Genomic DNA, 21,712 nt, shown 5'->3' on the forward strand with positions numbered 1-21,712 from the left:
GGGGGGGTCCCTCAGCCTGGACTGCACCCTCTCGCAGTCTGGGAGCCCTCAGGGGATGTCTGACTGATGGCGTAGGCCTGCTCCCCATCCTTAGCACTGCCACGGTGGCAGGAGAGGCTCCCACCACTGCTATTGTGCTAGCCAGCCATGTGCCCAGCTTCTGGCTGAGTAGAGCTCCCCTTGTGGGAGCACATTGACCACCAGGGACAGCTCCTGCATTGAGCATCTTCCTCCTGGTGGTCAGTGCTTGTCATAGCTACCAGTCATTCTGCTGTACAGTCAATTTGCATATTAGCCTTTTATTATATAGATGTCTGTTAGATCTGAACCAGTTGTTTAAGTAAAGAAACAGAAGTGTCCTCGTGTTGACAAGATTAGAATGGATGGGGATAACAGCCAGGCATGGAGAACTGATGGGGGACAGAAACAGGCTGTGGGGTAGTCTCATGTGCATAGGACAAGGCAGATTAAAGGAATACAAACTAGAGAAGCAACACGCTGGCAAATTTTAAGGCCAGTAGAAGCTATGACAAGACTGGAAATGCTGCCAGTCAATCTGAAGACTGAGTAGAAAAGGTTCGGGCCCATTGTAGGCCTCTGAGGACACAGATAAGAGCCATGAAAAGACCTCTTTATGGGTCATATTTTTCTCTGGGCATCAGCAAATTAGACAATACCTGCCTTATTCACCATCAAAGTGTAATGTGAGGATAAAATGAGATTTTGTATGTGGCAGCGCATTTTTGGATTCTTGTTAAGTGTTCAATGGAATACACCCATATAGATAAAAATTGAAAGTAAAAGAAATATATAAAAACTGTAAAAATATAAAATAGCAACAAGACATTAACTTTTGAAAGTCCCAATAAAATTATCATATAATCCAGAAATTTAATATCTGGGTATTTTTCTGAAGAAAATACTAACTAAAAAATACTGTTAATTGCAACATTATTTACAACAGCCAAGATATGGAAACAACCTAAGTGCCTATTCATGAATGATGATATTGTTTAGCCATTAAAAAAATAGAATGAAATGTTGCTATTGATGACAACATGGATGGAGCTGAGGGTCATTATGCCTAGAAAAATAAATCAGACGGAGAAAGTCAAATATCATGTGATCTCACTTATATGTGAAATTAAAAAAATAGTTATTAGATACAGAGCGCAGATTGGTTACTGTCAGAGTTAGGGGGTGAAGGAGGGGTATGGTTAAATGGAGTGAAAAGATACAAACTTCCAGTTATAAAACAAATAAGCCATGGCGTGTAATTTACAGCATGGTGACTATAGTCAATAATAAAGTGTTGCATAGTTAAAAGTTGCTAACAAAGTAGAACTTCAAAGTTCTCATCACAAAAAAATTATAATTATATATGGTGATGATTGTTAACTAGACATTATGGTGATCATTTACCAGTATATATAGTTATTGAATTATTATGTTGTACATCTGGAAGTATATAATGTAGGCAATTATACCTCAATAAAATATCTATTAATAGATAATAAATAGGTAATTCTGTTCACTCCGACCTAAGATCCTATAGGGGCAAAAAGACCAGTATAGTGATTCTTCATTTGGGGAGGTCTTTGAATGCACAGTATCACATTTTCCTGTGTAAAAGCATTTAAAAATTACCCTTAAAGAGGCTTCCTGTAAAGACTTAAAATACTATGTAAATTCTTAAAAAGAAGAACTGGAGTCCTTGAGAAGTTAATTATTGGGCAGATTGTGGGAAAGAAAGAATCCAAATCAACAATTTCTTAAGTTACTTCCTCTAGGACACAATATATACTCCAAACAGAACGAGTGTTTTAACACACACAGACTGAGATCAGACATCCTCAGTGGTTGGACTTGCATCTGCACCATGAGAAACAGAGGCCTAAGAATGCTGCCAGGTAAGTAAAATTATAACAATGGCCACAGACAATTAAAGCTATCTGGGAACTCTCTACCCAGTTTGAAAATATTATCTGTTTTTGCTTGATACCTGACTTATTTTTCCCGGTATCTCTATAAGGTACAATTGGAAGAAAGTTTAAGGATATTAGCTTGTTTATAATAAATCTCAAAGGAGAAAGTTAGTGAAACTTATTCCTAGGGCATACTCAAGGTCTTAGCTGATACTTCCCATTTAACCACTAGTTTTAGTCCAGTTTTTTCAGAGAAGCAGAATCAATAGGAGGGAAGGAGGGAAGCAGAGAGGGGGGAAAAGGAGGGAAAGAGGGAGGGAGAGAGGGGAGGAGGGGAGGAGAAAGGATGGGAGGGAGAGAACCAGGGAGAGGGAGAGAGAAAGGCAGAAGGGGGAGAGAAATGCACTATTATAAGGAATGAGCTCATGTGATTAGTGGAGGCTGAAAAGTTCAACATCCACAGGGCAGGCCAGTAGGCTGAAAACCCAGGGAGAGTTGATGTTGCATCTGAAATCCAAGTCTAAAGGCAGTTAGGGCACTAGCCAATCTGGCTCAGTGGATAGAGTATCAGCCTTCAGACAAAAGGGTCCCGGTTTGATTTCGTTCAAGGGCAAGCACCTTGGTTGCAGGCTCCTCCCTGGCCTGGGCCCTGGTCAGGGAGCATACAGGAGGCAACCAATCAATGTGTTTCTTTCTGTCTTTCCCTCTCTCTTCCACTCTCTTTAAAAATAGAATAAAAATTTAAAAAGGCATTTGGAAGCAGAATTCCTTCTTAGACAGAAGAGGAAGTCAGTCTTTTTTTCTCGTACAGTCTTTAATTGAATGGATGTGGCCCACCCAGATTATGGAGGGCAATCTGATTTACTCAAAGTCTACTGATCTAAATCTTAATGTCATCTAAAACAGATCCAAAGTCATAGAAGCACAGAACAGACTGTCAAACCTAAGAGGAAAGGCAAGGGTGTGTGAGTGGATGGGAAGAGATCAACTAATGATCTTATATGCATATATGCACAACCCAGGAACACAGACAATAGGGTGGTAAAGGCTTGGGGTAGAGGGTAGGGGTAGGCTAGGAGAGGTCAATGGGGGGAAAGAGGGACATATGTAATACTTTCAACAATAAAGATTTTTTTTAAAAATATGCATTCACAACAACAGATTATATATATGCCTTATCACACATATATGATATATATCATATATACCGTATTTTCTGGCATATAAGACGACCCCCTAATTTTACAGTTAAAACATAGGTTTAGGCCTATATTCGCTGTATAAGACTACTCCCCACTTCAAAGAAAAGACTTACTTTGCCATCAAGATCTGCAGGTAATTTTTGTGCAATTTTGGTCTTTTGCCCCCGATTTTTGGTTGACTTTTTTTCGTTTCAAAAGTCATCTTATACCCCGGAAAATACAGGTAATATATATCACACACACACACACACACACACACACACACACACACACACACACACATATATATATATATATATATATATATATATATATATATGTATGTATAATATATATAAGATATCTATCTATCTATCTATCTATCTATCTATCTATCTATCTATGCCTTATCAACCAGAATGATCAGTTGTTATGATGTGCACTGGCCACCAGGGAGGTAGGGATTGCCAACCTCCCACAATCCCTACCTCCCTGCCGGCAGGCCCCAATTACCTGATTGGGGCCCGCCCCAGGCTGGGTCAGGGAACCATCAGGAGTGGGTCATGGCAGACATAGCTCCTTTTTTAGGGGAGCCGAGGGCTAGCTCCCTACTTGGGGCTGACGGCCAATCTCCCATGACCTGTCCCTCCCCCGAGCTAGCAGGCCCTGATCCACCACCCACCCACTGCAGTGGTGAGGCACAAATGATGGCCACATCCGCATCCGGTGTCCTTTCCTTCCTTGCCCAGCCTGATGACCATTGCCTCCTCTCTGGCTCAGCCCTGATCACTCTGGCCAAATCTGCCCTGATTGCTGGCCAGGCCTAGGGACCCCACCTGTGCACAAATTTCATGTCCTGGGCCTCTAGTAAACAAATGTTTGACTAGATGTCTGGGTACTGTAGTCCAGCCAAATTGATACATAAGATTACTATCACATATCATTATTTTTCAGAAGGGTAGATAATCAAACTATCTGAAAACTCTATTATGCTAAGAAATACATGAACATTGTGTGTGTATCATGGTATGATTTAAAGGATAGGGAATTAATAAAATCAATATTAACAAGGTCAGCCAAAGGCTGGTTAGTCCTTATTTTCTTCAATGCTTTGGATAATAACAGTAACCTAGTAAGTTCGGTGTTTCTATTAGGTTGTCGCCATTGGTTGTAATTTGCTCCCTGGTTTTTATAAAACATAGCCACATTTATCATTATCTGATTTGTGATACATGATGTTTTTTTAAGAATGGACACATTTCAGAAACTTCTTGTAAAGGCACACAGAGCTGGATTTTCATAGGGCCCGCTGGCTCATATGGATGAAAGGATGGACTCTGGATATGTGATCCAGGTATTGCCTGTAGGGTAGGTTTCATTCCTCGGCCCCTGAAGTGGTTTTCAGACCATAAAGCCTGTTCAGTAACTTATTCCTTAGGGCTGAACGGGAAGGAAAAGGGCAAAGGCTGTGCCCTCAGTGCTTTGTCTGAGGGCCAGGAGCTCATGTGGAAGGAACCAAAGAAGCCATGGGTGCTACACCTGGAGAGGCCACTTAACCAGGACATAGTGACTCTACCTGCAGCTGCCTTCATTCTCACTCCTCAACGCTCTCCATTCCACGGTTCTTTTTTTATTTATTTAAAAAATCTTTATTGTTGAAAGTATTACATATGTCCCCCTCCCTTCTTTTTTAGGAACATTTTAGATTCCCAGATTTAATCTTGCAAATGTCCAGAGATAAATATCTCTCTGAGTTCCTGGAGGAATCTTCAAACATTTTTAACATGAGAAAAAATGAAAAGAATAAGACTATTTTTCAACACTGGTATATTTCACTAAGATAGTATAATCACTCCCATCCATTCCAGGCTTCTTATCCCTGCTGGCACTGTGAACTAGGGCTCACACTTTGGGAGTCTAATTCTAATACCCAGCTCCTTTTGTACACCCAGAAAGTGTACATTTAACAGGGGAAATGATCCTGGAAGAGAAATCCTCAGATTTCTACCATTGCCAGAGAATAAGAAACTGGATCTGAGCAAAGGGACCTTTAAGATCTACCCCCTTCATCGGCACAGCTTGGGGTTTCTAAGATGTGTCCCCTATCAGCATCCATCATGTATGTTCTGTCCCCTGACCTATGACAACTAAGGATCCATGAGGACTGTATCTGTTGGTGACTGATTTCTCAGGTCATTCTGGGAGGTGGGGGGGGGGGGAGAGATTGAGTCCTCAATTCCCAGTAAAGTACATGAAGAACCTGCTGGACGGCCGTGGGCTGCAGGGCAAGAACCCCCTCCGAAGGAAGCAATGGCCATGCAGCCAGGTTTTGAAATTGGAGATTGACTCTCTTTCCTTTGTCTTCTCGTCATGTTTTTCTGTCCCAGAACTGTCAGTGCTGCTATTGTTGCCATTGGTCGCTGCAGTACAGGATTGGGGTAAGTCTGCCCAAACAGATGCCCATTAGTGATATTAAGCTGGCGGGGCGGGGGCGGGGAGGGGGGGAGGAGTGCAGGCTGTGGTCTGGGCCCTCTCAACAGCTGGGAAGGAAGGAGGCTAATTCTGCAAGTGAAGCTTGGAAATGATCTTCTGGAGATAAGAAAAGCTGTTTTACCTCCTTAAATGCCTATCTATATCTATATCTATCTATATCTATCTATATCTATCTATATCTATCTATATCTATCTATATCTATCTATATATCTATATATCTATATATCTATATATCTATATATCTATATATCTATATATCTATATATCTATATATCTATATCTATATCTATCTATCTATCTATCTATCTATCTATCTATCTATTCTATTCCTCTTCCAATAGCAGTTATCCCTCCCTTCTCTCCCCTCCTCCAGTCTTGAACCCACAGTTGTCCATGGCTTTATCCATTCCCTGAGCCTTCTGACCATGGTCTCCACCTCACTGTTCCACCCCACAGCCTGTATTCGATGGTGCCCTCCGAACCCTCCATGTGTCAATCCCCACGCCTGTCACTGCGCACCCGGATTCAGTGCTGCACCGAGTAGTGTCTTCACCCACGGCCACTTGAAGAGTTGCAATGGTACAGAGGTTTCAGGGAAAGGGGTGGAGGGACATAAAGGGATTATGGGGATATATTGTGGAGCATCCAGAGCAGCACAAGCATTTTGCCAAGGATTAGAGAGAGGAGACAGGGTGGGGGAGTATGAGGGAAGTGGGCAGTTAGGATTTTGTGATTAGTAGGAAGGGTGTTTAGAGCTTCCACAATGGATTTGAACTGTGTGGGTTCAATGAATCTGAACTGTGTGCCACTAAGTGGCTCTCTGACCTTTAGGAAATTATTTCTCCTCTCCCTCAGTTTCCTTGTCTGTATCTAGGGGATTATTATTGTACCTACCCCACAGGGATGGTGCAAGACTTCATAGTTACCTGCATGAAAAAAAAATTAAGATGAGTGCAGAGAAATTGTCAACAAACATGAGCTATAACCATTGTTACTACTTGTTACTGCCAATTTTTATTTTCATAGCACAAAGAAAGGAAAGAAATAGTGGAAGCAATAGGAGGAAAGAAATAACCAGAGCTCTGAGTCTCAGGCTCTCCTACTAGCTTGAGCTCACCAGGAATCCTGCCCTGGTTTTCCATCTCATCCTCACAGCAGAGCCAGGACACAGACAGAGCTAGGGTTTTCCCCCCACCTTCACCCATTTGCCCCACTCCTGGACACCAACCATCTGTTTCTGTATCTGTGTTAGTGTGTTTTTTTTTTTTTGTGTGGTTTTTGTTTTGGTTTTTGTTTTTGTTTTAAATTTCACATTTAAGTCAGATTATTGTATTTGTATTTTTCTGTCTGACATTTCACCTAGCCATAATGTCACATAGGACAAGGTTTCCTTCCTTTTATGGCTGAATAATATTCCAGTGTAAACGTATACAACTTTTTAATTATTTATTTGCCCATTGGTGATCTAGTGTTGTTTTTGTATCTTGGCGATTGTAAATAATGCTGCAAAGAACATGGAGGTGCAGACATCTTTTCAAGATTTAATATTATTTCTTTCAGAGAAATACCCAACAGTTCAGGTGAATCATGAATCTTTAAATATTTGAGGATTTTTTCATAGAGGCTGCCCCAACTTAAATTCCCACCAATAGTACCCAAGGTCCCTTTTCTCCACATCCTCTCCAACACTTGTTATCTCTTGTGTTTTTTTTTTTTTTTTTTTTTTTTAATAATAGCCATTCTAACAGGTGTAAAGTAGTATCTCCTTGTGATTTTTATTTGCATTTCCCTGGTGACTAATGATGTTGAACACCTTTTCATGTATCTGTTGGCTATTTGGATGGCTTCCGTTTTGGGGGCTTTTGTGGGGGGAGAGGGTTTATGTCTTCTTTGGAGAACATTTGTTCAAATCCTCTACCTAATTTTTGAGCTGATTGTTTGGGTTTCCCACTATTAAGTTGCGTGAGTTTTTATACATTTTAGATGTTAACCCTTATCAGAAACAGGATTTGCAAATATTTTCTCAAAATGGCCGGTTGCTTTTTCATTGCAGAGATGGTTCTCTTTGCTGTACAAGAGCTTTTTACTTTGACGTAGCCCCCTTGTCTATTGTTGCTCTCGTTGCCCCCTTTTTTTTTTAATGTCAAATACAAACATTCATTGCCAAGACAAATGTCGAGGAGCTAACCTCCTATGTTTTCTTGTATGAATTGTATGGTTTCCAGGAAGCATCATTTTTTGAATTACCAAATTTGGGCCCAAAGAGATTTAGTTACTTGTCAAAGTATGGCAACTAATAAAGTTGTAGTGCTAATGTCTAAAGCTAAGAGGGTTTTATTCTTCAAGAAAATTGGATCATAAAATGAAATTGTAATACTAACAATGGTTCAGGTGAAAAATTTATCTATGTGCATTTAACCACCGTATAAATTGGGGTGGGGGTATAAAATTTTACACCAAGAAATATTCTTCATCTACTTGAAATACTCTTAATGCATATTAATTGGTCATAAATGAAAATATTCTTAATATATGTGAACAGATGAGAAAAATATACCCCTAAAATTTTTCAGTCGTCTCTATCGGGGACTTATGGGTGATTATTTTTGTCATTATTTTATTTCCTTTTTCTCAGTATCCAAGTGTTATTTAATATTTGTGGAAAAGTAACTTTTATCAGGAAAAGAAAAAGATGTTGTTGTCACTAGTACTCTGCCCATCCATGACACTAGTGGTATTCCTAAAGGTTTCTTTGTGCATTTGCATGTCACATGCGAAATTGTAGACTGGATAGACATGGAGAGAAGATGCTACTAAGGTACCTGGACCCCAGCTCCCTTTCTGAAGGCACTTGTCAGGTTGAGGAATTTCCCACTGTTATGTCCTTCCATTCCACACCTTATTTCCACTTTTCCTCAACTCTACTCAACTCCATGTTATCAAACCTAATGGCAGGTCTCCAGCCATCACTATCATCCGAAAAGAAGAAAAAAGACCTATTGCTCGGGTGGGGGCTAAACATGAATGCCACAGATGCGAATCCCACCCAGCTCCTCTCCTGTCCTGGTCTGACTCCATAACCTAGGCCTTAAGATGGAAATTCATGAATTTAGAAAAGAAACTGACCTGGTGGGAGACTAATTGACTTCTCATGATCCCAATGAGTCCTTTCCTTAAAGCCTATATATATATATATATATATATATATATATATATATATATATATATATAAATATTTTTTTTATTGATTTTTTTTACAGAGAGGTACAGAGAGGGATGGAGAGAGTTAGGAACATCGGAACATTGATGAGAGAGAAATATTGATTAGTTGCCTCATGCTCATACTGGGGATGTACCCATAACCAAGGTACATGCCCTTGACCGGAATCAAACCTGGGACCCTTTAGTCAGTAGGCCTACACTCTATCCACTGAACCAAACCGGTTAGGGCAGGCCCTAAAGTCTTTGATCACCTGTTTGGAATGTACAGGGTCAAACTTTCTGTCCCTACATTTTTATTCATTTGGTTCTTATTAAGTTGCTGTTGTTACTCAGTGGTGTCCAGCCACTGCTCGATGGATCCCTGAGCTACTCAAATGAGACCTGGCTCATGGGCCTCTTTCTCTAAGGTTTAGAGAACATGGAGAGATAAGATGACAGAAAACATCCCCATGACTTAGCTGTGAGTGTCTTCATGCTAGTTCTTCATTTCACATCCCCTGCTGCCTCTGATGACAGGGGATCTTACCCAGGATGGAGATAGGAAGACTATCCCAGAGATATCCTGGCATCTGTAAAAGGCTGCCATTGGGAGCTGGGGAGTTGAAAAGGAGGGTAGGGTGTACTTGGGCCACTGTGATTAAAGGGAAATGGAAATTGTCAATGAGCAGGGGCTGACACCTGGCTCTACCTCTAGGTGTGTGATGAGTAAGTGCCATCTCACCTTGTACAGCCCCCACTCATGATTACCTCCATAACCTCAGCATTGAGGATGGCCATCAAATTCACTGTCACCCTAACTGAAGGCCACCCCAAGTCCCCCAATGATGCAAATAGCATCACAATTATCCTGTTTCTGATAAGGGTTAACATCTAAAATCAGTGTCTCCATCTACCCCTCAAGTCCTGAAGATAGGGATGCAGACCTCCTTTCAACCCCATCATGACACAGCAGAGTGTCTGAATGTAGGTGCCTCAGAAAGTAAATATGGGCTGAGGAGTCAGTAGGCTCTGGGGCAGCTGATTCTGCCCAGCACCATCCTAGGAGTGCAACCCTGGACCTGTGTTCTCTCCAGCCCCCATGACAAGGTCATACTGGAGGGCAGGGTCTCTGCCCAGTGGGAACTTTTGCCTTTGAGAGTTGACATTTTGCCTGTTGTGTTCAAGACATCAAGGAGTGTGGACCCAAGTCAGAATGGTCCTGTGAAATACGTTTAGACTGCCAAGACTTCATGGAGTCCTACTGCAGATGCAGCCGAGGCAACAGTCCTGTTTCTGAGGAAATGTTCCACATTGATCCTGACGAACCGTGTGATGGTGAGAAGGATCCCATGTTGTCCACTTTCTCATTTATTAAGTTTGGGATTCTCAACCCTTTCTCAAGAAGGTTATCAAAGAGGTAGCCTGGGTCCTTACCAGGTCACCCACCCTCTCTGAACCCCAAGACTCTGAATGCCCCTACCAAGTATCACTTATACAATTTTGGAACATCCTCTTGCTACTTGGCATCTTAATTTCATAAAACAAAGAAAGTGGTATCATTCAAGATACTTCAAGAGCTCACAGAGTACTGCATTCCAGTGCAATATCCATTCTTTTCTTCTTCATCAGACACTGCCAGGCTGAGATCTTCCCCTACTAGAGTCCACATGGGCTTGGTCACCCCAGAAGCACTCTCAGATCCCTCAGGCCTTGATGAACCCTGTTCAGAAATGTGGGAGTGGGAAGAGTCAAGGGTCAGCCCATGTGGCCCAGCTGGCCCTGTCCTGGCCAACAACCACACTTGGTGAAACCCCTACTTGCACCCTGACCCCACTGCTCAGCCGCATCTATTTTCCCAAGCAAGCCTCCACCCTGATCCAACCCAATAAGTTCAGTTCATGGGTCTATGGGCAACTCAGATAAATAGGATGGATGTTGTGTTGGAGGTGGGCAGGGTGAAATAAACCACCCCACACATACTCAGAAAGTGAGGTAAATGGAAGAGGTTCCTATCTGAATGAGATTGAAAGAAAGGATGTAATTGGACACCATTGCCCCATGCCTGTCCCTCTCCTGTAGAGGTCAACTCAGGCCACAGGGGGACCCAAACTGAGCCCAGTCAGCAGGACCTACAAGTTGGTATCCCTGATGGAGATAAAAAAAGCCAGATGACAGAGTTGCCACCCCTTGGCCATCAGCACCTGCTCCCCTCTTCAGCCACCCAGCCCTCACCTACTGCTGGCCTTGCTCAGAAGTGGATTCTCACCACTTCCTGCCAGTCCAGGGGTTGACTTTGTGGGGATTATAAGAGGCATCTTCACCACCTCAAGCCTGCATGGCTGGATATCCAATGATGGCCTGACATCCACTGTCTGGGTGGCTCTTGCTTGTCTGGCATCATCTTCATTCTCCTTACCCTTTCCTCCAAGCCCCTTGAGGAGTCAGGATCATGGGTGGGTCTTGGGCCAGCTTGAGTCTCAGAGTTAGCATGAAGGGAGAACCCTGTCCTGCCAGCATCACCCGGTGCCAAGGAGAATTAAGGCAGAGAGCAACTGTCCTGAAGGGGGCAGGAAAAAGGCCCTCACCAGGAGCTAAGCTGGGTACTGCTCTGGGGAACACATTTCTCCTGCATTTGGCTCCCAGGAAGGTCCACCCTGGTCTTTGTCCAAATGCTCAGGCTGAGACACAGGTAAACATGATGTCCCCACCCCACCTGGGAGCTGCCAGGGAAGCGAGTGCACAGGGGCTACATGACAGGAAGAACTCAGGACACTTCCATCCACATCTGAACAATGGAGCATTGAAGCCACAACATTCACCCATTGGATGCCTCCCTGTGAATAAGAACTGGCACCTACTCACTAGGAGGAGAGAGTGGGGCCTTTTCAAAGCAGATTTATGCCAGTTCCCAAAGAACATGGGAAAAGGCAAACCAACCCAAGGACTTTCTCCTTCAAGATATATCCTCTCCTTTGGAAATGGTTAGAGTTTCTAAGATGTGTCCCTGTCATCAGCTGTGTGTATGTTCTGTCCCCTTACCTATAGCACCTGACTATCATTGACTGACTCCTTGGGAAGTCCCAGGAAATGGAAGGGAAAGACAGAGTCCTTGATTCCAAGCATAGAAACCTCAGAGAAGTTGCCAGAAAGCTGTGGGCTGCAGGGCCAAAGCCACCTCCCAGGTGGAGGTCTGTGGATAGAGGTTGAAATTGGAGCTCCACTCTCCTATCTTGATCATCTTTCTGTCTTTCTGCCCCAGGACTCCTTGTCCATCTCATTTTGACATTGGGTGCTGCAGTTGAAGCCCTTAATGGTGAGTCTGCCCAGCCAGGGCAATTAGTGACATAAGCTGGGTAAGTGTTTGTTGGGGTCCGGGTCCTCTCACTAACAAGGAGAGAAGGAGGCTTACTCTGAAAATGAGGCCAGTGAGGGTCTTCTGAAAATAAGAAAAGCTATTTCTTCCTCCTTAAATGTCCATATTTTTCTGAGCTCTTCTAAGTCCAGTGGCAACCATATAACTCTGTCTCTTCCCTACTCTGGTATCCACTGTCTGGTGGCTTTTGCTTGTTTGGCATCATCTTCATTCTCCTCACCCCTTCCTACAAGCCTTTGCATCCCCAGCTGGTAGTTGACTTCTTCCATGTCATGGGCCTTCTGACAATGCTCTCCATACCCACAGCCTCTACCCCAGAAGACTGTGCTTGGTGGTGTCCTCTGAACTCCAAATGTGTCAATGCCACTGCTTGTCGCTGTGCTCAGGGATTCAATTCTTCATCTGGAGAGATCGTCACTAGCCGCTTTGAGAGATGTGATGGTAAGGGGCTTGGAGTGGGCATACAGAGATTGTTTGGGGAGGTTATAGGGCATCTAGAACCCTCACCACTGAGAGCAATACAGAAGCATTTTTTTTTTAAAGATAATCAAATTTAATCATGTGTGTACATATGAGAACTCCACATACATGAGAGGTTCAGAGACAGGAAGTTAAAATGAGGCATATATGACATTCTGAGCTAAGGTTGAGGAGTAAGGGAAGGCCCATGGAGGCTTTAGAGAGAGGGAAGTCTTTGCAGGATGAAAAGAATATCAGATGTTCAGTGTTTTGAAGTTTGTCCTGCCCGATTATAGAAAGGTCATAAAAAGTTATTTCTTTCCATGACGTGTACAGCAATGACTGACATTTCTTTGTCAAAAATGTCTTAAATAAAGTGGGAGAACATATGCAAGGTTTCTGATTGCAGAATTAAGTGGAGATGGTAAAGATTGGTAACTGACCCAAGAAGGCTTGTAACAACACTGCCTTGGAATTTTGTGGCTTTCTCCTTTGTTATTAATATTAATTTCTATATTAATTCTAACAAAATTAAATATCCTGTCAAAGATTTTTAAGATATTCTTTGTGTTTACTTAGTAAATCTGTCAGTTTACTTGAAACATTAAAATGGTGAGAAATATATTTAAAAACAAACACCAAAAATGTATCTCTGATGATAACTCTTATAGGCAAGGCCCCAAATTTAAATTCCTTAAAGGAGAGAAAAAAGTTTCCCATGAGCCTTAAGGTCTCAATTGCCCTCAGCTCAAAATAATACATTCCAAAGTGGTGCATCTTGCTGAGGCCTGTTCTGAACTCAAGGTCACTGGAGAGTTAAAACAGTTACATGGGTAATTTAAGGAGTAAGGGGGGGAAAGGGGCTGTATTGCCTAAATAAGTACTAGACTTTTCTTGGCCCATTTTACATTTGCTTTCTCCATGTGCTATAATTATAGAAACCTGCTATTTTCTAGTCTTAGATGTAACTGCAGCATGAACCACTCCACTGCACATTAGATCACATTAGTTAGTGCTAGGGCCCAGCCCCGTTTACAAGGCATCTGATGAAAGGTGAGATGTGGCAGTTCCACCATAATGCCACTTTTCTCCAAAGAGATCCATTTAAGTGGCTGTCCATGTCCCAGTAGTTTAACCTCTGTTGACTCCAGAGTAGTTTTGGGTTGGCCAAGAAACAGGTGTCCAGATGTGGGCCATTTGAGAAACATGGCATAGACCAAGTTTTCTTTAGGTTTTGATGTGTACTACACATCTGGGGTGACAGTATCATTCTGGGATCTCCAAGTGCTGGTTTCATAAATGGCTTCTCCAATGACTCTTAGCCAGGTCCCCATTTGCCTTAATCGCTCCTCAAAAATTGGAGAAATGATGCCATCCTTAGTGGGTCCAATATTCATCAAAAGATTTCCTCCACATGAAACTGTTTCTACAAGTTGCTTCACCAATTCTTCAATTGTAAGATAGTCACGGATTCCTGCATTCCTCCTATAGCCCCAGGAAAACTTGTCTATTATCATGCAGTTTTCCCACTTGTGTGGCAGAAGATGTCCTGGGTTATATCGGTCACTGCATGGTATAGTAGCCACCATGCTTACAGATGCTACCAGCTCCCCAACGGTCATTGGTGACTACTGTGTCCCGAACTGGGTCTCATGATATTTGAAAGTTAAGACAACATATTTGGCACCGGAAGCCTGAAAAATATCTGCCCATTGGTTCACATCAAAAAACTTTGCTGTAAATAGTGGTCCAAAATCTTCATATTTGAAAGCAGAAGGGTAATTATTTTTCATAAAGTCCACAAATGTTTGTATTTTTTCCTTTTGCCAATAACACCAGAACCCTTCGCTGCCGAATCTGGGCATGGAGAACACGCCCCAGCAAATGAAGACACCGAACTTGGCCCAGTCAAACCAAGCGGACAGCAGCCGGGCGACCCGGGACTCCCAGGTGGGGTTGAAGCATGGGGTGCTGCGGGCGGGACAGGGCATGGGCAGCAGCCACAGAAGCATTTTGTCAAGGATTAGAGAGAGGAGACAGGGAGGTGGGCAATCAGGTTTTCGTGATTAGTCTGTCAGACCCACTACCCATTTTTAAGTTGGATGATGTAGTTTTGTGTGTTTTGTCTGTTGAGTTAAAAGAGTTCTTTATATAGTATTTTGGATGTTAACTATTTATAAGATATATGATTTGCAAACATTGTCTCCCAAATTGTAGGTTGCCTTTTAATTATTTTATAATTATAAAGACAGTGTTTATTAAAATGCATTTCATTTTTAAAAATGTAATTGGGTCTACAGACATTGTATATGTATATGTATATGTATACAGATATTTATATTTATATTTATTGTATCTCTTCTTGTCCATGAGATATGAGGTCATTTGGCTCACTACCTGAGGCATAAAAGAAACAACAACAAAAACATTAAAAAGCTGTCCTGGACACCCACCCTCTCTATACCTCAAGGCTGAGAACTCTCCTCAGAGTGTCACTTCTGGATGTTTGGAACCCTCATCTCCACCCACCTGATATCTTATTTTCGAGAGAGTGATGACATTTAAGGTGCTTCAAGAGCTCACTGTTTTGTGTTCCAATGTAGCATCTGTCTTCTTTGTCATCACCAGTGACTTCCAGAATGAGAACTTCTCCTTCCAGAGACCCTGTGATCTCAAACATTACAGATAGACTCTTGGACCTCCCAGGCAATAATGGATTCAAGGATCCTGTCCAGGAACAAGGGGGTAAGGAGATTCAAGGGGGAGTCCACCTTCCCTAGCCAGCCCTATCCCTGGCCAACAACCCTGGCACCCTGACCCCAATTCTTATCTACTCAGCCTCCATCGATGTTCCTACACAAGGAACTTCCCTACCCTTCCCAAAAATTTCAGTTCATGACCTGAGGACCCAGAAGAATGTTGTTTCAGGTCTTGGCAACATGACATGGACCCCACCAAACAAAAACACTCCTGTAAACTCAACTCAAAAGGAGAGGCTCCCATCTGAACCAGACTCCAATGGAAATGATCTTCAGAGATCAGGGACTCAATCTGAACCAGGCTACAAAGAACCGCATCATCAGGGATCATGGATTTACTCAGGGAAGAACCCAGGTCTGTGTCCTGGTTGGGATGTTAAGGGGCCAGAGAATAGAAACATCTGCTGCCCCTCGCCCATCAGACCCTGCTCCCTCTCCAGCCAGCCAACCCTCACCTTCACTGTGAGAAGTGAGAACTAAGGCTATCACTGGGAGGCAAGTCAGGTCGTGACCAGGAAATGCAGCATTTCCAGTGCCCTGGATTCTTGTGAGAATCCTCTGTCTAAATGTTCAGGCTGGGACACAGGCAGCTGTGATGTTCCCCTAAGGTAGCTGGGAACTTCCCAGGAAATTTTGGGAACTGGGGGTAGCAGACATGTAGGACTCAGGCTAATTAATTCCATCCACATTTGGACAAAAGTTATTATGCTATGAGGCTTCCATGTGACTAGGAAAAAGTGCCCACTAAGGGAAGGGGGAACAGTGGAACCTCCCAGGTGCTTCTATTCTCAAACCAGGGTCCGTAAATTACCAAATGACAATCTGGGAAGGAACCTGGTATGGGTCCCCAGCCCTACCCCCAACACACTCACCCACACACACACACACACACACACACACACACACTCACATACACCTAATGATCTGCCCTTCTGTCTGCACCAGGGATCTTCCCCAACTGGAATGCACACCCTAGAGTCAACAACAACAAGGTGAGTGACTCCCGCAGGGACAAAGGCAGGAAATACCTCTATGCCACCTTCAGCACCCACCTATTTTCCCCAACTTTCCCCATCTACCTGTGACACTCTCTGACCATCACATCTCCCTTCTGCCCAGAGGCTCTCCCCCTTGGTACAAAAATTTAATGATTTGGACAGAGACTTCAAGTCAGCCTCGGATCCGGACAACATCCAGGTAAGGAGAGGACCTGGGGGAGGCAGTGGAGGAATCCCATGGAGAACTGGGGAAGCCTTGGTTTGGGAAGAGGCACAATGGTGCCCTGCTCTGAGTCTCCTCTTCTCCTAGGGTTGGTGGGGAAAGCAGACATGCAAGTACTTGTACTCACTGTTAGATCCTCAGACACCAACTAACACCTTTCTTTCTTTCTTTTTTTTAATATATTTTTTATTGATTTCTTACAGAGAGGAAGAGAGAGGGATAGAGAGTTAGAAACATCAATGAGAGAGAAACATTGATCAGCTGTCTCCTGCACACCCCCTACTGGGGATGTGCCCTCAACCAAGGTACATGCCCTTGACTGGAATCGAACCTGGGACCTTTCAGTCCACAGGCCGACACTCTATCCACTGAGCCAAACTGGTTTCGGCCAACTAACAGCTTTCTTGCTATTCCTGCCCATTCAGTTTTCATCACCCTTGGCATTCATGAACAGGACTGATCTCTACATGGCTGGATTGCAGGGGCAATCTGGTACCACCCAAAATTTACAGCATCTAGAATCTGTTTGCTGGAGCGGAATAGGCAAAGTTTTCCTGTAGCCCCGGTAGTGCATGCGCCAATGGCTCTGTGTCCATACCCCCAGGACCTCATACAGGAGGTGGATGACTTGCTGGAGAGCCCTGGGGACCTGGAGACCTGGTCCCACTCAGATCAGAACTATGTGGCCACTAACCTGCTCCTCAACATGGAACATGTCGTCAAAAAGCTGAGCAAGGCCCCATCCAATGAATCGCTGACCTTTAAAGCAACTGGAGGCACAGGTAAGTGCCTGGGTCTGCCCCCAGGCTCAGCCCTGTCCATTCTGCACCTCATTCCTCCCCCAACCTCACTGGAGCTGAGTGACCACTCATAAACAAATTAAAGTAAAAGCTTAAAGAGAAATGAATACATTTTGCTAATAAAATCATTCAGACAGACAAACAAATACTGAATGCTATCACTTATATGTGGAACCTAAAAAAATAAACTCATAGATACAAAGAATAGGTTGGTAGTTGCCAGAAGCAGGGGGTGAAGGGCTGTTGAAAAGGTACAAACTTCTACTTATAAATAAGTCATGAGGATATATATGTATGCCATGGCAACTATAGTTGGTAATACTGTATTACATATTCGACAGTGTCTGTGCAAGTAAACAATAAAGGTCCTGATCAAGAATTTTAAAAATTTAGTAACTACGTATAATGACAGATGTTAACTAAACTTATTGTGGTGATCATTTTGCAGTATATATAAATATCAAGCCATCTGTTGTAGATTTGAAACTAATGTTATGTCAATCATACTGCAATAAAAAAGAATGGATAAAATGACAGTTAATATACATTTTCATTATAAAATTAATTATGAACAGTGAAATAAAAATAATGAAAATTTTAAGATGAAACACAAAAGGCTTCAAAAGAGAACAATTTACTTAATTTTGAAGAATATAGATTTAGCCCTGGCCAGTTTTGCTCAGTGGTTGGAGCATTGGCCCATGCACCAAAGGGTGTGGGTTTGATTCCTGGTAAAGGGCTCATACCTGAGTTGCAGATTCAATCACAGGCCCTAATCAGGAAGTTTGCGGGAAGCAATCAATCGATGTGACTCTCTCACATCAATGTTTCTCTTTCTCTCTCCCCCAATCCCTTCCACTCTCTCTAAAAATCAATGGAAAAAATATCCTCAGGTGAGAATTAACAACCAAAAAACAATATCCTATCTAATAAAGAGGGAATATGCTAATTGACTTTGATGCTCTCACAGCCACAAGATGGCATTGCCCAGTCCCCCCAGCCCCCAGTCAGCCAGGGCTGGCCCAAGGTGCAGGCAAGCCTCAGATGATAGCTATCCAGCTGCCCAGGGCCACCCGAGGCTCAGATAACCAGGGCCTGCCGAGACTTGCCCTACTGGCAGTGGCAGCAGCAGAGGTGTGATGGAGTGTCGCCTTCCCCTGATTGCTGGTTGCCTCCCACCCCTTAGGGTTCCTGGACTGTGAGACGGGGCAGACCTAGTGCATGAATTTTCATGAACTGGGCCTTTAGTATATTTAATATTACTTGAACCTTAGCTGGTTTGGCTCAGTGGATAGAGCATCAACCTGTGGACTGAAGGATCCTGGATTTGATTCTGGTGAAGGGCACATGCCCAGGTTTCGGGCTCGATCCCCAGTGAGGGTGTGCAGAAAACATCTGATCAATGATTCTCTCTCATAATTGGTAGTTTCTATCTCTCTCTCCCATCCTCTTGAAATCAATAATATATATAAATACTTGACATTTAAAATAATTTGTCTTATTGAGGTAAAATTCACATAACATAAAGTTGACCATTTTAACCAAAGTGTACAATTCAATGACATTCAGTATATTCAGAGTTGTGATCATCACTCCTAAAATATTTCTAAAATATTTTCATCACCCCAAAAGTAAACACTGTACTAACTAAACAGTTGCTCCCACCTCCAGGCCTTGGCAACCATTTATCTGTCTTCTGTCTCTATGGATTTGCTTATTCTGAATATTTCATAAAATAGGATCATTTTTGTTACCCTATAATTTAGTTTCTTTCACCTAATGATGTTTTCAAGATTCATCCATGTTGTAGCATGCATTGTCAACTGGTGGTCCTTGGGGCCAACAGGAGTTCCCAGTTTGGTGAAGAAGGAAACTTTATTTACTAATTAAAATATTTCAATGGTGACACAGCACAGCTGTGAAAGAAGTAAGAGTGATACAGCCCAATTTTGATACAGCATAACTGTGAAAGCACAGCTATAGGACAGCCCTGCGGCCAGGCCCCTCTTGGGGTAGACATCTCTGTTCTGCTCCTCAATGGTCTGCTCTGCTTCAGCTCAGCCAGGGAGACAGTCTTCATTCTAGAAGGAAAAGTAGCTGGCTTATATGGACAGAAGTCCCCATCCTGGTTTTTGATAGGTCCATTCTTATGTAAATGAGGACGCCAAATACTCCCTGTTTGATTGCCCCAGAAGGCACTATTCTGATTGGTCAAAATATAGCTGATCTGATTGGTTGACACTGTGCATCTCTGATTGGATGGGGAAGCCTCCATCCTATTGGTTGAAGTAGGATTCTAGTACCTTCATAGGGGTTGGCTCAGATGGCAGGCAATTTAAGACAGAGGCAGGCAGTTAGCACAGAGGTTTCTTGGTGAAGTGCAGTTTGCATGAGTGGCTGCTATGAAGAAACGGCTGCTGCACCTCTGCTTTTTTTTTTTTTTAATTTGAGCCCAGTTAGCCACCAAGAGCCCTTCTTAGTAGGGGTGTTTTAATCTCAGGGTTCTCAGTATCACAGTTATTTCCTTTTTATGTTTGACTAATATTCCATTGGATATGGATATAGCTCCTTTTGTTTACACATTCATTCATTGATGGACATGTGGGTTATTGCTTCCTTTTGACTATTGTGAATAGTGCTATTATGCATATCGATGTACATGTTTTGTATGAATAACTTTTTCAGCTTTTTGAGATATATAACTTAGGGTGAAATTTCTGACATGGTAATTCTATATTCAACTTTTGGGGGAGCCACAAAACTATTTTTTTTTTCCAAAATGGCAACTTTTCCATTTACAGTCCCACCAGCTAAATAATAGGGTTCCATTTTCCATATATATATATATATATATATATATATATATATATATATATATATGGTATACTGATTGATATCACAAGGAAAGAAGAGAAAGAGAGAGAGAAACATCAATGGTGAGAGAGAATCATTGCTTAGCTGCCTCCTGCACACTCCACACTGCCACAACCCACGTACATGCCCTGACCAGAATTGAACCATGAACTTCAGGTTCATAGGTCTATGTTCAACCACTGAGCCACCACAGCTGGACCCTTATTCTTTTTTTATCCTGGAATCTATTTTGTTGGAATATAAGCATTGGCTACATCTGCTTTTCTGTGGATGCTATTTGCTTAGAGAATCATTTTCCATCCTTTCACTTTGAGTTTATATTTGTCTTTGCAAATTAGATGTGTCTCCTGAAAGAAACATATGATTCAATTTTTAAAATATATTTTTATTGATTTCAGAGAGGAAAGGACGGGGTGAGAGAGATAGAAACATCAATGATGAGAGAGAATCATTGATTGGCTGCCTCCAGTACACCCCCTACTGAGGATCAAGCTGACAACACAGGCATGTGTCCTTGACCAGAATTGAATCTGAGACCTTTCCGTCCTCAGGCTGATGCTCTATCCACTGAGCCAAACCAGCTGGGGTTATGATTGGATTTTTTTAAATATTATTTTATTTTTTTCTTCATCATTTATCCCCATCTATGCCCTCTTCCATTTCTACCCACCCCACCCCCCATACTGTCAGCCATGTTCATGAGTTCTCTCTCTCTCTTTTTTTCTCAATCTCTCTAACTCTACTAACATCTCCATTCTCAGAGCTATCTGCCTACCCTCTATTAATCTCTGTTTTGCTTAATAGTTCAGTTTGTTTATTAAATTCTATATATTAGTGAAATCATATGGTACTGTTTTTCCTCTGACTGGTTTATTTCTCTTATCATAATGTTCTCCAGGTCTATCCACGCTGAGGCAAAGGGTAAAATTTTCTTCCTTTTATGACAGAGCAGTATTTCATTCTGTAAATGTTCCACATCTTTTTCCCCCCACTCATCTACTGATGGAACTGCTTCCAAATCTTGGCTATTGTAAATAATGCTGCAATGAATATAGGGGTGCATTTATGCTTTCAAATTAGCATTTCAGGTTTCTCCACTTTCTTTCCAGAAGTGGAGAAGTGGAATCGCTGGGTCATAAAGCAGATCCACCTTTAATCTTTTGAGATACCTCGGATTTTGATTTTGATCCAATCTGCTACTCTGTGCCTTTTTATTGGTGAATTCCCTTCATGTACATTTAGGGTGATTCTTGGTGTATGAGGATTTCCCATTTTATCTTTTGTTTTCTGGTAGCTCTGTGCCTCCACTGTTTGTTTTTTTTTCCTTGTGTTCCTGTCTGTTGTTTTTGTTTGGTGGTGGTATTTCATATTTTTTCCCTCTATTTCCTCTTTCTCCTCAGTTTGGGGTTTTTATGTGTAGTTTCC

At 42.4% G+C, this 21,712-nt stretch overlaps 2 protein-coding genes and 1 pseudogene across 10 annotated transcripts in view; 1 reads left to right on the forward strand and 2 right to left on the reverse strand.

The window, feature by feature from the left end:
- Positions 1–21,712, reverse strand: part of LOC311623644 (olfactory receptor 7A10-like) — a gene marked incomplete at both ends in the record, with an annotated part of 162,645 nt that overhangs the window by 51,142 nt on the left and 89,791 nt on the right. The window lies entirely within an intron of this gene.
- The window catches only part of LOC311623596 (adhesion G protein-coupled receptor E2-like), a 39,279-nt gene continuing 19,385 nt past the window's right edge, over positions 1,819–21,712 (forward strand). For 5 of the 6 annotated variants that reach the window (XR_014795172.1, XM_084885876.1, XM_084885877.1 and 2 more), the window contains exons 1-13: positions 1,819–1,910; positions 5,494–5,544; positions 6,057–6,179; positions 9,987–10,136; positions 12,061–12,114; positions 12,481–12,615; positions 14,467–14,583; positions 15,262–15,378; positions 15,562–15,634; positions 15,683–15,747; positions 16,338–16,384; positions 16,512–16,589; positions 17,218–17,395. Coding sequence is in view for 5 of the 6 variants with exons in the window: in XM_084885876.1 (XP_084742002.1) it covers positions 1,880–1,910; positions 5,494–5,544; positions 6,057–6,179; positions 9,987–10,136; positions 12,061–12,114; positions 12,481–12,615; positions 14,467–14,583; positions 15,262–15,378; positions 15,562–15,634; positions 15,683–15,747; positions 16,338–16,384; positions 16,512–16,589; positions 17,218–17,395 (1,219 nt within the window). In the remaining variant the exon portion in view is untranslated. The remainder of the gene's footprint in view (positions 1,911–5,493; positions 5,545–6,056; positions 6,180–9,986; positions 10,137–12,060; positions 12,115–12,480; positions 12,616–14,466; positions 14,584–15,261; positions 15,379–15,561; positions 15,635–15,682; positions 15,748–16,337; positions 16,385–16,511; positions 16,590–17,217; positions 17,396–21,712) is intronic. The other variant, XM_084885878.1, reaches the window with a different exon arrangement.
- Positions 13,478–14,395, reverse strand: LOC311622597 (plasma alpha-L-fucosidase-like; annotated as a pseudogene). Its single transcript has 2 exons — positions 14,365–14,395; positions 13,478–14,276 (listed from the first exon to the last, which is right to left on the reverse strand). The product of its transcript is annotated as a plasma alpha-L-fucosidase-like (transcript).

Source organism: Pipistrellus hanaki, assembly GCF_964339955.1.
Source record: "Pipistrellus hanaki genome assembly, chromosome: 5".
Classification (NCBI taxonomy): domain Eukaryota; kingdom Metazoa; phylum Chordata; class Mammalia; order Chiroptera; family Vespertilionidae; genus Pipistrellus; species Pipistrellus hanaki.